Source organism: Corvus brachyrhynchos, unplaced genomic scaffold, assembly GCF_000691975.1.
Source record: "Corvus brachyrhynchos isolate BGI_N302 unplaced genomic scaffold, ASM69197v1 scaffold1, whole genome shotgun sequence".
Taxonomy (NCBI): domain Eukaryota; kingdom Metazoa; phylum Chordata; class Aves; order Passeriformes; family Corvidae; genus Corvus; species Corvus brachyrhynchos.
Window position 1 is genome coordinate 4,931,806 of NW_008237222.1, and position 16,067 is coordinate 4,947,872.

The 16,067-nt window shown below is 46.9% G+C and overlaps 2 protein-coding genes across 2 annotated transcripts in view; one reads left to right on the forward strand and one right to left on the reverse strand.

Moving 5' to 3' along the window:
* The window catches only part of CHGA (chromogranin A), a 13,806-nt gene extending 6,250 nt beyond the window's left edge, over window positions 1–7,556 (forward strand). Inside the window, exons 5-8 of the mRNA XM_008629719.2 lie at window positions 932–1,030; window positions 2,655–3,158; window positions 3,937–4,406; window positions 7,010–7,556. Coding sequence (XP_008627941.1) covers window positions 932–1,030; window positions 2,655–3,158; window positions 3,937–4,406; window positions 7,010–7,093 — 1,157 coding nt within the window. The 3' untranslated portion in view covers window positions 7,094–7,556. The remainder of the gene's footprint in view (window positions 1–931; window positions 1,031–2,654; window positions 3,159–3,936; window positions 4,407–7,009) is intronic.
* Window positions 7,557–9,597: 2,041 nt separating this feature from the next.
* ITPK1 (inositol-tetrakisphosphate 1-kinase) overlaps window positions 9,598–16,067 on the reverse strand; it is a gene marked incomplete at its 5' end in the record, with an annotated part of 114,646 nt that continues 108,176 nt past the window's right edge. Inside the window, one exon of the mRNA XM_017729023.1 lies at window positions 9,598–16,065. Within this exon, the coding sequence (XP_017584512.1) occupies window positions 15,803–16,065 (263 nt within the window). The remainder of the gene's footprint in view (window positions 16,066–16,067) is intronic.

The following is a 16,067-nucleotide window of genomic DNA, read 5'->3' on the forward strand; positions in this document are numbered from 1 at the left end:
TCTGTGGCCTGAGCCCATCACACCACTTAGTCTCAGGGTAAATGATATCTAATCTACAAATCACAGAGATTGGGGGTGGAACAGTCTTGTAGACCAAGGGAAAAGCAAAGGTGTTTATCCTGGTGTCCTCTGTGCTGGCTGCAGCTGGTTCTGCTCAGGCTGCAGAGCCCACACCATTTAGTTCTGGGCTAGAGAGGACTGCTCTGGCAGCACTGGCTCTTGCCCTTGCATTAAGGCATAGAAGCAGGGCATGAGCTGGGTTAGACAGGGCTTTTTTGGCTTGCAGATTCCATTAGAATGGGGCTGCCTGGCAAGTGCGGGTTGCCAGGACAGCTGCAGTCTGACCTCCAGCATGTGCTGCCTTCAGACACCTCTCTCCAGGTGTCTGTAACACCAGGGTGTTACATTTTTCAAGCAGGCTCCATAATCCCAGAGCTAAGGTGTGGGCCCTTGGAGCCCCAGACTACCCCTGCAGTGGGAATGAATGCTGCTTCTTCCTCCCAGCACTCAGGGGAGAGGGGCCCCCACAACCAGGCTGGAGGACACAAGAGCTCTCTGAGCTCCCCTCAACAGAGGTGCGTAGGCAGAATCTGGCAGGATGCAATTTCCATCCTTCAGTACTCTGGTGATGAAGTCTTTTGTTGGCCTTAGTGTGCTGCAGTTCAGCACCTCTTATTCTCTAGATCTCCATCAGTATTAGTTTTCCTGGTAACCCTGCTTCTCTATTTAGAAACCATTTTCTTTCCTGCAGATGATGTTTTTGATTGTGGTTTTGTTACTGCAGTTGATTCACATATCCTCCAGTCTCACTCCTCTCAGCTCCCAGGTAGATTTTTCCACTGTAGGAAATATAAAGGGCACAGAACAAATTTCCTACCTCTACTTTCTGAGGCACAGGAGGGCTTTCTCTACTTTTTGTTACTTGACACAGGTGCCAGTGAAAGAACTCAGCAGCAGAAGAAAAACAGTGGCTTTGAAGATGAACTTTCCGAAGTCCTTGAAAGTCAGAACGACAAGAACAAGCAGAGAGGTCAGTGTCAGCCTCCACCCCCGGGAAATCCAGGTCAGGCTGTAAACAAGGATCTTCTTTCTAACAGCCTTGATATGTCCATCTGCTTCTCTTTTAGGCATCTTCTTTGATGCTGCTGCTGACACACAAGCAACCTGGTGTTTGCTTTGTTCTTATTTACCAGCTCAAACAACATGTAGTTTCTGAGCTATAGTAACGGGTGATGGTCAAGTTACCAAACTGATACTGACTTTTCAACCCTGCTGCTGGCACTTTCACTCACTTACAACACTTAAAATGAGTCACAGCCAGGGAAATTCCACACTGAAAGACTCAGTGATACAGGCAAGGGTGATCTGGGTTTGTGCCTGCCACCCTTGTTTCCAGACATCTAAGATATTAAGTAATGAGTCTCTGAAGGAAAAATCGAACTTGATACACACACAGTGCACACACCCACACAAAACACCTGCTTCTTGGAAAGATCACCTTCAGCTGGGATTTACCTTGTCACGGTTTCTCTGGCCTTACTGCAGACAGGCAGTTTAGCAGAAAGGAGGAGTTGGCCCCTTCCCTTTTCCTTGTCAGGAAGACACAATGCCAATGTGGGGTGTGATGTGACTCTCATCCAGCAGCAGCTGAATCCCTATAGAGGGTCTCAAGCAGGTCTGGGGCACGTGGTTGGACCACAGCAGCACAGCACTGCTGTGACACCAGTCCAAAGCTGCTTAGAGCAATGAGGAGTGATACCCCAGGGACAGCTGCTGCAGCCAGCATGGCCAAAATCCAACGGGTAGGATGGTGGCACTGCATCTCCCTCCTGCCAAGAGAGACCTGAAACTCTTGCTCTGGCAGTGTGGAGATGGAGGAAGTTGAAGTGAAGATGAAATGTGGCACATGGGCCATTCAGGCCCACTGACAATCTGGTGACACCAGCACGGTGTCACTGGTGGCCACCAGCCCTGTGTGACCAGCTCTCTGCATCCTCTCATCCCAGCATACTCCTCAGCCCTCCTTGGGGTTGCATTTGCCTTTCTGTAATTCTGGCTTTTAAACCCCCGTCTTTTCTTTTGCTAAGTGTTTTCTCTGGCTAATTATGTTAAAAGAGGCCAGTCTCCCTTGATCAGGAGCAAATACTCAACCCATATTAAGCTCCTGCTGAGTAGCTCCTTTGCAGAAGCAGAGACACCCCTCCTCCCTCCAGCACCCTGTGAACAGGGCTGTCTGCCTCTTCAGCCTGCTGGGAGAAATAAGGATGTGATGTGAGTGCAGCACTCAGAGCAGGGAGAGCTGTGTGAGTGCCGTATTACACTCCTCAATAATTTCATTTTACATGCAGTCTGGTTTCATGCAGGGTGAGTTCGTGGCTGGCATCTCAAGAGATGGCGATGAGGACTGTGCTGCAGCAAAACACTTCAGCATATGTTTAACTTCAGCCTTGCAAGTCTCTCCAGGAGCACAGGCACCAGAGAGAGCACTGCCTTGCTTGAATGCTAACATATGCTGAGATGACTTGCAAGAGGATCCACGGGCTGGTTAAGCAGATTGCTGAGCAGGGCTGAAGCTCCTTAAGAAATGCTTGGGCTTTGCTGGTTGTGAAATGAGCTCTCAGCAGAGGTGTTTCTTCTTGTTTCTCCCTCTGTAGATGAAGTAGGGGAACGCCCTGAAGAGGAGCAGCCCACAGGGTCCCTGGCTGAGCTGGCAGCACAGAAGCCCCAGCAAAATGAAGACCCAAGAGAGGAGGGAAAAAACAGCCTGGAGGAGAGGGAGCCCAGGCCACGGGATACCAACCCTGTTGAGAAAGAGGATCAGGAGGAAGCTGAGGGCAATGACATCAGGGATACAGAGGATACCCATCGAAACAAAGTTTTGGACAACCACATTGGCAAAAATTTCAGTGAGGATGAGCAGCAGCAGCAAGGGGATGAAGAGGAGGAGCCCAGAGGCTCCAGGGACAGCCTGGAGCTTGAGGATGAGGGAGAAGAGCCATCCAGGCAGGGCCAGGAGCACAGCAAGGAGGTAGTAGGGGAGCGTGTGGAGCGGGAGGATGACAGAGATGAAGCTGCAGAGGAGGACCCTACTGAAGCAGAGAGGTCACTTGATTTGGCTGAGGAGGACGAGGAGGCTGAGGAGATGCAGGGAGATGACAGTATGTATCCCAGACTGCACTGATACCTTCCTGGGGTGAGCTGAGAGCACTGAGACAGGTGGGTTAGAGGCATCAAAGCTAAAAAGTTGCAGCAGGTGCTTAGTGGGTTTACAGAAACACCTCTGCCAGCAGCCACCTATTACTGTATCCCGCAGCCGTAGAGAAGAGAGAAGATCCAGCAGGCAGGAATTGTGCAGCAAGATTGATTTATTTAATTATTTTACAAACTCTTTTATAGACTTTTTTCTTCACAGTCTAATTGGACAAAGGATCGGCCCCCCCCTGGGGGGATTGGCTAGAAATCCTAAACATCCATTGTCAAAATATTTTTCTACTGTACCATAAACAAAGCTCTGCAAGGTCGCAGGTGTTCATAGTTTATAGAACTTCTGCTAATCTCTTCATGAGAGAAAAAAGTATCCCACGGGTTTAGAAAGAAGCAAGGAAATTCTTGCTAGCAGCAATATTGTATCCACAGCCACCCAGACCCCACCACAAACACCTGACGCACAGTCCCATGTACAGCAGGTAACACAGGCCTTGCAGCTGCCTCACTGCTCAGCTCTCGTAGCTCCTGGGGACAACTAATTCATTTTCCCTGAACTTCCTACAGCGTTTTTGACTGCTGCCTTCAAGCCCCATTACTGACATGGCAACATTAGAGTGGGTATTTCCAGAATATTGGGAAAGTGGGCCTAAGTCAGGAAATACATCTGGCATCGCCACTGAAGGCTCAGGTTAACAGTTGTGTTCACTGCTTTGTTTAATGCTCTTTCAGATAACGATGATGAGCTGGGATTTGGAAAAGATGTGCGGAGCTCTGAAGAGGAGGAAGAGGAGGAGGAAGAGCAACCCCGGGCACTGAGAGGAGGAAGGCATCGCCTGGAGAATGAGGAGACGCAGGGAGAAGAGGACACCTTTCAGTCCAGGGATGCCAAAAGTGATGAGATAGAGGAGGAGTTCTCCAGGGAGTGGGAAGACACCAAGAGGTGGAATAAAATGGATGAGCTGGCCAAGCAGCTGACATCAAAGAAGCGCATGGAGGAAAATGATAGTGAGGAAGACCCAGACAGGTCCATGAAAAAGACATTTAGATCCCGCAAGTATGCCTTCAGTAGTCCAGAGGAGGATGTGAGAAGGTCATGGAAGCGTCACTCAAAGGAGGACAGCAGTGAAGGAGGCTTTCCACTTGCTCCCATGCCTGAAGAAAAGAAGGATGAGGAAGGCAGCGCTAACAGGAGAACGGAGGTTGGTGTATGTAGGCTTAAAAATCAATCCCACCCAGTTATCCAAACTGTGCTTGGAGATGTGGATGGTTTATTGGCATTAACGTTGCCAGCAGTGGTTCTCTGTGACATTAAGTTGATGCTTAATGAACTTCTAGTCATTCAGCCTCAGGTATTATTGAAATTTGCACCTGGCTGTGCCTTGGTTTTTATCCTTGTTTTAGTGACTAGTGCAAAAGCATTCCCTGCCCCCCAGAGTCATGTCTCCAGTGACAGGACTTCTGCACTGGCCTCTGCTGGACATAGTGACCAGAGCTATAACTGAACCTAGGGGTAGTCCTTGTCTCCTTGTCTCCTAAAGCCCTTCCAAGTCAAAAGGAATGCTTTCCCTGTCTCAGGGATGGAGTAATGCCAGACCTCCTACAGAGGTGGTGAGAGACCAGGGGCACTGGAGTGGAAATGGTTGATGGATACAGGAATACAGCTGAGCCAGGCTTCCAAAGTCAGAGATCTCCTTCCCTGATACCTTGTGTGATGCTAGGTAGTAGCTCAGCACATCCCCAGCAGCCAGGAACTGCTCATGGGTTCACCTTTGTGCTGAGGCCCAGCTCCAGCACAGGAATTGATTTCGGATAGTGCAGGGGGCTGGGCAGTGGGGCTGAGCTTGAGCTTTGTGGACCTGGGACAGGCCATGATCAGGTGCCTGGAAATAGGCTGAGGCAGCGAGTGAAGCCAGTTGGCTCTCTTGCCTCCAAAACACCCCTCTTGCCTCAGTTATGCACCAAACCATTGGCCAAAGATTGCCCATCAGCAACCCTCCCATGAGAGCATCTCCAGTTGTGTTGGTTCAAAGCAAAGCCAAACATCTCTGCTCAGAGCAGGGATGCAGTGGGGTGGGCTGCCCCATCTGCCTCCTCACTCCTGTCTGCTCACATCCCACATCTCTGCCCCAGGGAGGTTGCTGCCCACCTGCCCCTGCCAGTGGCTCTGGGGTGCACCTTGTCTGCAAGGTGTCAGACTCAATCTCTAAAGGGGGATTGGAAAAGATGTTGCTGAGGCTGCAAAACTGCTGTGTTTACAGCTGCAACAAGACTTTTCTGTTTGTTTAGTTGGTTTTTTAAACTAGATCAGGGCCTCTGGGAGTCAGTGAGAAAGTATCAAGACCAGTCACGCAGCAGTGAGGGAAGGCACAGACTCTGGCTGCTGTCCTGTCCCCTCTCTTAATTTTTGGGCCATGGGGCTGTGTGGCTTGGCCAGTGATGAGCATGGGCTCAGATATGGGCTGAATGTGCTGCCCCCTGCACTTTCCAGGGCTCAGCATGTGGGGCCAGGCAGAAGCAAACCAGAGTACACAGGCAGTGGTTTGGGTCTGACCAAGCTCTCTTTGGGTGCTATAGAGGATTTCAGAACCGATTTTTCTCCCTTTCTGGGGGCTCCAGTAGCAGCCCAAGTTCTCCTCCAGTAAGGTGAGCCTCAGCGAGCTGCTCCCTGACCCACTTCAAACAGAATGTAACAGCTGCTTGGGCACCCTGGGTGCTTGCAGGCACCCTGAGCTGTTGGCACCCTACTGTAGCCAGAGCTTTCCCAGGGGTTGGGCCAAGGGCCCAGTGGAAGGGCAGGGTGACTTGTTCCCCTGTTCAGGAAAATAGCTCAGGAAGAGAAAAAAATTACTTATTTTTACATACTTCCTTTACTCCTCTCACACCAGCCACATGCAGTGCAGCAACTTAGTGTCAACTTGTGGTTGGCAGCTGCTGAAGGCAGCAGCAAGGCTTTGCTCCCTCCACACAGGCGGGGACTGTCACCTCGGCTCTGCCGATGCGAAATGGTACAGCACGAAGTTTGCTCACACAGAGCCTGCTGCTGCTGTGCCGAGTGCATGGTCTGCAGAGAGCCCAGGTGACCACAGCTGTGAGGGACAGGCAGAGCTGGGGCTGGCAGCGAGGCAGGGCCAGCTGGATATGACCCGAGTTCAGGCAAAGCCATGCAGTCAGGTGTCTGAGTACCTGCACTAAATAAAGCAGCACAGATACACAAGATCCAGTATAGAAAGACCACCAATGGATGGGCAGCTTGAGCCTTTGAACTGATGGCTTCCTCAGTCACTATTTTCCCAGGAAAAGTATCTTCTGCTAGTGAAAGTGCAAGCAAAGACCCAGAGGCGGGGTGGAGAGAGGGTACACCGCTGTCCCCTGCATGAGCAGGGCACACGCTGCACTTCCCCCGCAGGAGGCAGGCACCTGTGCCCATCCTGGTTTGAGGCCACTGACTCAGCGCCAGCACCCAGCGCTGTTCGGCAGAGCCTGCTCCAGCTCCGCAGCAGCCTTCTCCCTCCAACCCCATGCTCTGGAGGCACAGACCCATTGGGGGCTGCCCTCCCCGGCAGGGGACTGGGGAAGGATGGCAGCTGCACGTCTTGTCCCCATCACTAGTTGCAGTAATTAAACATTAGGGCAGAAGTAATCAGTGTTGTGCACCGTCGTCTGTCCGGAGGGGCAAATGCCGGCTGCAGGGATGGGGCAGGACAAGGCTGTACTCGTGCCCCAGGCAAGGCTCTCTGTAGCTCTGGGGGGCGAGGGCTGCTCACCTGTGGCCACTGACACATTTCCTGGGCTTTTGTTGCAGGACCAGGAGCTGGAGAGCCTGGCTGCCATCGAGGCCGAGCTGGAGCGTGTCGCCCACAAGCTGCACGAGCTGAGGAGAGGCTGAGGGCCCCAGCCCTCCCTGTGCCTGGGAAAGCAGCGCCGCCGCCCTCCTCCCTCCCACCGCGTGTTCATTTCCTGATCTAAGAGCAATTAAGCCGAGCAGAAGCGCCGTGCCTAGGAACCGACCTCGCTAGCACCCAGGCCTGCCTCCCTCGCCATAGTGTTTTGCCCATCGCCGCTGCCTCACCTCATGCTCCCCTCTCCACACGGATGCCCACACGCCTGGCAGGGCGCCCGTGGGTGTGAAGTGCAACCTACATCTGTATTTTCTGTCTGGGTGGGGTTTTTTTCCCTCTTTTTTTTAAAAGACAGGACAGCTTTCTAGAAAGTTCTTTCACCGGTAGTTTCACTGGGTAAAAAACTGCAATAACTTGTTATCTTTTGATTAAAAGCTGAGAACTCTGACTGTAATATATTCTATATAAAAAATTTATCTAAGGAAAAATAAAACTGCAGCGGGTTCCTTCCTTTGTTTTGGCAGCTTCAGTGTCGCTTGTCAGCATGCTGCAGGGCCTGTATGGTCCTGCAAAGAGGAGGGGAATGGAGGACTCTCCTCACCACAAGCACACCATGATGGTGCTCCCCTCCTTACCCAGGCTCCAGCGCTGCTGCCCTCTGAGGCCTGGCATCGAGGACACTTCCCTGTGGTCCCAAGCACTGCAGGGCTCTCCCTGCCCAGCCGGGGGCCGCTGGTGCTGTACAGCTCGGCCCCGGCACTGGGTGTCCTGGGTGCTTCAGTGAGACCTGGGTCACATCTGAGGCTCATCAATGAACACAGAGAGAAAACAGTTAAAAGTTTAAACACTGGGGCAATACTTGACCAAGTCAAGCCATGTGGACAACACAGGAGTAGATTAGAAAAAAGACAAGCAACAAATAGGCCAGGCAGGAGGAGAACTACCGATCTGTGTTCCCCCCAGAGGTGAAGGCCCATCCCGAGGAGATGCTCCTCCTGTGCACTGGCTCACAGGAGCCATGGTGGCCAGCTGGCACTGCGCTTACAGGCAGAACCTTTCCATCCCTTGGGCTTCAGACCACAGGGCAGCTGGAGGACCGGGTGGTGCCTGGGCTGGGGAAGGCAGCTCCAAAATCTCTGAGTACTGATCACATTTTAGATGTTCTATGTGCATTGGCAGGAGAGGGAAAAATCCACCCACTGCCAGGGCTGTATTCCAGACCCCCCAGTCTGAAGCTCAGTTCTCTCCCATCACCTGGAGCCCACAGAACAGCTGAGATGCTCGGGGAACAGCTGCCAGGCTTTGAACTTGACTCACTCCTTTATTCTGCAAAAAACCTCATTGCTGTTGGCCTGTGGAGTGCATTGCATGGGGGGTGGGTGTGGGGGGTCACCCTGGCGCAGGAGGCATGTGGTGCCTGTACCCCACCCACAGGATGAGCTTCCCCAGGGAGGGCCAGGAGTGGGCACTGCCCTCACCCCCAGCCCTGGGCAGCTGCCACTCAATGGGAAGAGGTGCTGTTGAGGCCAAGGCCCAAAAGCTGCCCTGGCACAGGGCACAATCCAGGACAAGGCACTGGGCAAGAGCCTGGCTGGGGAAAGTGCACTGGAGCGAGCTGTGAGCCTTTCAACTCTGTGCTGAGGAGATCATACTATCTTTAACCTCAGGGAAACACGTAGGAACCAAAGTGAAACCAAAGGTGTTGCACAGAAACAGTACTAAAATGTCAATTAGGGAGTTACTCCACCTGGAGAAATCTCATTTTACATATTGATCTTCACCTAAATTTAAATTTGAATACTGTATTTTTAATCTGAATATTTTATATTGTGAATATATTGTATTTACAGCTGGAACAGGTTCCCCAGGGAAGTGGTCACAGCACCAGCTTCACAGAGTTCAAGAAGTATTTGGACAATGCTCTCAGGCACCTGGTGTGATTCTTGGGGTGTCTTGTGCAGGGCCAGGGGTTGGACTTGATGATCCTGATAGGTCCCCTCCAACTGGACATATTCTATGATTTAGTTTCTCCCTTTTTTTTGTGACAGAGTCTCTGCCAGTAGCAGCACCCATACAACTCCTTGCAAACTCAGGACTACATGTAGCAATAAATTCACAGAAACCCTCAGACCCCCACCACACCTCCACCAAAACAAACAAAAAATCCCCACTAAACCCACAAACTCAAGAAACCAAGCAACCCCCACAGAAACGCAACCACGTCCAAAGGCGTTAGACAAGATTTTTTCACAAAGGATGGCAGCAGCAGACAGAAATTGTCCATACCTGACACAAAATCAACAAGAGGAAAAATAACGTTACTTGATGGAGCTGCTATAAATACTGTCTTAATTGGATAGTCAACTAATCACAAATATTTGGGACCCAAGGATTTTCTTCAGAGGGGAAGATGGTGTTCAAGGCCCAAGTGCAGGGCTGCAAACATCTGCACTCGGAAAGGATGTGAACATCAAATTCCCATGAAAACAGGCCTCCCCTGATGAGCTGCTCACCTTGCTGCCCTAGCTACTCAAAGAGGAAGCAAACTAGAACTTGTTATAAGGCATTTATTTTCATTATGTGTTGGAAATTCTCTCTTCAAAACAATTACAGAGATAATGCCACGATACCTACTGCATATTGCTTTACTGTTGAAACCAAAACATTGTCCAAAACAGGTGCTTGGCAAACAAAAAGAAAATTAATATATTACCATTGAAATCAATGCTGTTAGATGAAAGCACCATCTCCACTGTCAGATCTGATCAGTCATGCAACTGAAGACGCCAAATAGCAAGTATATTGAGTTTTACAGTAAGCCATGATCTTTTAAGGGTTTATATAATTCTATACAAATTGAAGTACAAAATGGGAATTATATTTCAGAAATCATAGTGAACCAGGCTGAAGCGAATCACAAGACACACTTGTTAACACTGTACAGCTGGATTTGAACACAGATACCAATGAACTTCCGAAACTGAGCACACGCACACAATGGTCCCCGAGATTCAGCCGTGCTTGGGTGGGGAGCAGTGCTGGACACTGAAGGACAATATCCAACACTATTCACACCCAGAGGGCTAATTTGCTCAAAAGTGTTGGGATGCCAAGGAATTGCTGTTACTCCATTTTAAGAACGACAGTGTTTTCAGTATGTGGTTGTCACAAGGGTACACACAAGCTGTATCAAATACTGAATCAGAAATAAATAATAAAAGATACTTCTAACACATCTTTTATTTTTTAATATTTTTTTACAGCACTGACTTTACAAGAGGATAGACAACTCATTTTTAGGGGCTGCTAACATCTGAAACAAAGAAGTCACTATTTTATACTCAACATATTCTCAACCTTTTAATAACTTTATATATGTATATATGACTTTTCACACAAAAAAAAGTAGTTAAAATAATTTATATCTAAAAACTACTGTGTAAAGAATGAAGGAGGAAATAAAATGCGGTTTTCTTTAAAAATGCTGGAAGAGGAAGACCTGATTTTCATGAACTCCACTTGCTGTTGCAGCTATTTCGGGAGTTTCAAGAGATTCCCTGGCCATCAGCAAAAACTTCCCAACATATCGGGAGCCCTCTGCAAACTCATGACATGCCGGGTAAGGTCACCTGCTAATGAGTTCGTGTGGCCACAGGCACCTACTATCATCAGCCCCAGTGGATTCAGGGTAAGAACGATGGAGAGGAAGAAAACATCTCCCAAGATTGCTACTGAAACCCACAGAGTGAAATTCTGGACAACTGGTATCATGATGTCCACCGGCCAGGATTTTACTCCCAAGCCCTACTCTCCTTCTGCATCACAGATGCAGGATGTTTTTCTCTCAATGGATTTTTTTATTTCCACAGGAGGGCTGCCCCAAGAGCAGGGTGGACCAGACCCCAAGAGCCACCTGCACACAGAGAGTGAAAACTATTCTCTTTGCTTGCTACAAATGCTACTGTGCTTGTGTTGCTGAGGAATCGCTCCAACATCTCCATTTCTACCTGGATCCTCCCAAACTTCAATCATCCTTAGTAACTTCTGTGGCCATGTAAATGTGACAGAATTCATGGAGGATCTGAAACCCATCCAGTCAAAAGCTCAAGTGTTGATGGCCTGGATCCACATAGGGTGAACAGTGAAAGGAAAGGTACTAAAGATATGGAAAGTACTTTTCTGGAAGTTACATTCCTCTGAAATAGATATTAAAGCAATATTACAAATAAAATCAGCAATGTGATCTGCAATGGCATGTTCATTTATCTAGAAAGTGAGAGGAGATTATATTAGAGGAAATAGTTTCATCTACAAAAAGCATTTTCACATATTCCTAATTACAAAACACACACCATAAAGTAATTGTATACTGAATACAGAAATCAATACATCTCTTACTAAAAAGGAGGGGAAAAAAATTAGCAGGGTAATGCAAGTGAACTCCTGCAAGTGTGCACATGGGGAGACTGCTACAAACTCAACATAAACTCTATTCACTAAAAATCCAAAATCCAAGATTTTCTGCACAGCTGTGGAAGGCAAGGCTACAAGCTAGTGTGGAAAAGCCTGACTCACTTGTCGCTGCTGCCATGCAAAGACTTCAAGAAACCAGCATTAGTCTAAGAACTGATAAGTCTGGATTTTTTTAATTGGATGGAAACAACAGGAGCATTTTTCCTTTATTTTGCTCATTTTTTTCCCAACAATTCAAACACCTCTGGCCCCATTTATTCTGTTGCCTTTAGAGTGTATTCTGCCTCCATTATCAAACCACTACTCCACCTGGTTGTTCCCTGGCTGGATACTGCCCACAGTGAATCTAGAAAACTTCAGACTTTATCTTGAGCAATCCTCGTTACCTCCAGGTCAGGTTCTTAATTTGTAATCATCTACAATGAAAACAAATTAAACTGGTAGATTTCCATCTGTGCAACCTGCTGCAGACCTCCTCTGCAGAAACATTCCCACATTGACGATGGAGATCTTCAAACAGCTTTATCATTCCAACAGTCTGAATAGCAATAATGAACCTATCCTATCTACCAACCAGCACAGTCCATCAGTGCCTCAGCACAAAGGCTGCACAGCCAGACACCTCAACCAAAGGCAAAACATCATCAGCCCAGTGGTTGTGCATTACACAAACCACAAGTGCTAGGCACTGATACTGATAGTCTGGTTGCATTGCTGCAGTTGGCTTCCACATAATGATCAGGATGTTCTGGCACAGGCTACAAAGTCAGGCACAATGCGGCCAAGTCAGCTAGAGGGGGAAGAGGGTGACTTTACATCACAGGCAGCAGTAATACCACTCAAGTTCTCTTCAACAGGGAAAAATCTTCACCTGTTGAAGTTAATTACATAATTACAGTGGAAACCAGGGTCTCATCTCCACCATGCGGACACAAAACCTGGAGAAATTCCAGTCAAGCTAATGGTATTCTTGTGGATTTCAAACAGTGAAGCAGAACAGTAATAAATCCCTAAAAAGCTAACTGGTGACCATGTTGCTCCCATCAACAACAGCAATAAGAGCTATGCCTCTGAAAACACAGAAGAACCTTTTTCTAACCCACAATAAAAAGAATTCAAACAGACATTATGGAAAATCTCCTCAGATTGTCTGCAATTTTAAGAGCAAGGGCATTCTGGTATGGTCTAATGTTACTACACTCCTCTACTTTTATAAAGAAAGACAAGACTACAGAATATTAACTAACTTACTGTGAAGCTGATTTTAAATCAAAACTATCCTGAACTTACCAAATGAGGCAGCAATTCAGAAAAGCACTGTAGCACAAGCTTAATAACATACTCATGCTCGAAAGTTTTGCAATAACATAATTCTATGTCTGGATACTTGGTAATTTACAGTTTTGGCTTTTACAAATTGGTCTACCAATTTGCCCCTGTGATTTAGCAACATTCTAGCATACTAGTCATTACCTTAATTTCTGCAAGGAAATATAGTAGTACAGCAAATGCATGGTAATTTATGTCAAAACTCTATTGTAATGCCACATCACAACAGGTACCTGCATAACTGCACCTGGTAAATTAAAGTGATACTGATACATTCGATAAATAAAAAATAAGTTACAGACTATGGGAAAAATGTCACTGATCTCACCAATGACCTAAACTTGTTTTCTAGTTACTGCCAAGGTCTGGAGTAATATTTAAATATAGTATTTCTGCAAGCATTCCGAGAATTACAAAATAAACTTCTAACAATCATTTGTAAACAAGTTTAAAATGAACAATTATGTTTCAGTAGTTTATTTTGGAGAAAAAAAGCAGTGCAAAATAGGCCAACCAAAACTCAGAAGGCAGCCAGGAAAATAAAATTCTTATTTGATGTTCTAACTAGGAAACAGCATACAGACATTTCCACTGGATCCAACACTCAGATTAATGTAAACATACTTAGTTTGAAAGGTCTTGAGTTAGTAACTCAGTTCTAACATCATTGCTTCATCCCCACCACCCAGTAAAGAAACAAAAACCAAAAAATCAAAAAAAGCCCAAGCCATTGTAATAAAGGGAGAAATAGGCAAGTCTACAAACACTCCACCAGCTGGTTACAAGACAGTACCATACAAAAATATGTACTGGCAAGTTCCTTCCTGAGGGTATCTTTTGTTACACATGTAACATAAAAACACTTTTTATTTTAAACAAACAAAAACAAACCCCAAACTGTAGATGTCCATTTTATTTTAGTCATGGCTTTACGAAAAGTTTGGTCTATCATGAATACTTTTATAAACCCTTACCTATGTACATCTGACTCACTCACACCACAGCCACCCGAGACCTGCGAGCTGCAGACAACAGCGGATCCAGCAGCCTCAAAGCACACAAGGGTTGTGAAGCGTGCCCAGCTCAGAACTGATCTGCAACACTTGAGGAAGTTGGCTGTGCTTATGTGCACCCTGGGATCTGACTGATACCTCATAAGGTCCTTCCAGTCTCTATAGAAATAATTTAAAGTTAGTAATCCCTCTAGAGGTGGAATCATCTGCTATTGTGTAAAATCATCCTGGAAAATTCAATCCTGGATACAGGAAATTCCCAAGAATGGCATTTTGGAAGAAGACCAATCTCTCCTAAGGAAAAAGCATTGTTTACACAAAAGAACTGCTACATAACACTCCTCAAAATTTCCTCCCCTCCACAACTGGTACCATCAGGTAGGGTGATTACATCTTTTACACAGTTTAATCCTCTCCCCATGATCTACCTGGGCTTTAAGCTCTAGATCCTTTCCTTTTGAGTAGCCATATAACACATGATACTAACCAAGCTGGTATCAAATGCTGCAGTGACGGATGCTTTAAGAACACGTGCTATAGAAAGACAGAAAATCCTGCATTTGCAAGCTAGGAGCTTAACTAAGGAAATTTTCTTAACACCACCCTTCTTAAATGTATTTTAGGGCTAATAAGGGGAAGAGAAGGCCACTTCTTCTACCAAAATAGTGTCTCTGTTCTCAGCACTTGGCTGTTTCCAGTATAGTGTTCAGAATTGGCAAAAGCTGCAGGAATTCTCAACATCAGAAGATGCTGCCACACTAGAAGATATCTCAAGAGATACAAATTGGCTGTGCTGTAGTTTACAAATAGTATAAACCACTGTTGTGAATTACTATATGGCCTCGCCTGGCAGCTTGCAACAAAGTAATGGGGTCTCCAAACTAGAGCTGTCCTGTACTTCTACCTCATATGAAGCTACACAATTTTGTTTATATTTAATTTACAGAAAAAAATGCACAACAGGCATGGATCTGTGGAAGGCAGCAACTGTGTTACCCCTCAGAATACCGAGATCAGGTGTGCTGCTCCAAGGAAAATGCACAGCTCTGCCAGCCTTTTCCCAGAGCTGTCCCACAGTCCTCACAAGTGCAATGGAAGGAGAATTAAACTCTCTGCTAAGAGATGAGCTGCTTCCATTAACTCTTCTAGGATTTCAGCACTAGCAGACAATTGAAAGCATGTTATTTAATCTACTCAATGACTCAACCTAAATACTGGCACCCTCTCTGGGTGAAACATGTTGCTGTTGGCAAGCGTGGTTAGAAGCTGATTTGAGTGAAGCAATGAGGCCTGGGGAGAGAACGGCAAAGCTGGAACAGGGCTGGTCACCTTGGTTCTGTGCCCTGAATAAGCAGGCTGCTCTGTCCTACTCAAAGTGCAGAGGCTTCACAGCAAGCTACCTGCCAACATCTTGACTGGTCAACGTTTCAAGAGATTTGGTTTAGTGATACTGAAGTTGTCTTAGCTTTCTTTTGCAATGGCCTACCTGGAAAAAAGAGGAATGGGGAGTTGTTTTAGGCAAAAATCTCTAGCACTGTTACATTCAGACACTATTTGAACATTATTATCTTCTTGATACAATGAGGTCTGATTTTAAAATGCTGGTCACCAGTGATTACAAAGAACAATAGAAATGAAAGAGCAACCCTCCCACAACGAAAAGACTAGTGTTAAAACACGTGTGTGTAAACTCACTACAGATTTGCAACTGGAATCTGATGAAATGGATCTGGATCACTTTCTCGCTCTTCCCCATTCAGTCCATTTCATCAGCAAATTAGGTTAAATCAAATGAAAGGTTTTTTTATTTTGGTTTTTTTTGTGTTGTGTTTTATGTTGGGGGTTTTTTTCCATTTTTTTCTCAATTGTTAAAGCCTGATCTGGTTCTGGGACCACAATTTGAATCCCTGGGGCTTTTTCTCAGTCCATGGCATTGGCAAGTTATTGAGAAGAAGCTTTTGTTGCCAATGTAGTGACGCAGTGCTGCTGGAAGCTGGGGGACACTGCTGAGTTGCAGCCTAGTCTCTGGTGTTGCAGCTTTACTGAGCTATTGGTCTCGCTTTCCACAATCCAGGAGGAGTCTTTTCCCATGACGCTGAGACAGCCTGTGCTGGCACAGCATATCCGCTCGTCCATGATCCCACCGCTCTGCTCTGCCAGGAGCTTGCTGTGGTTTAGCTGGGTCACCTCAGGTACCTGTCCCTAC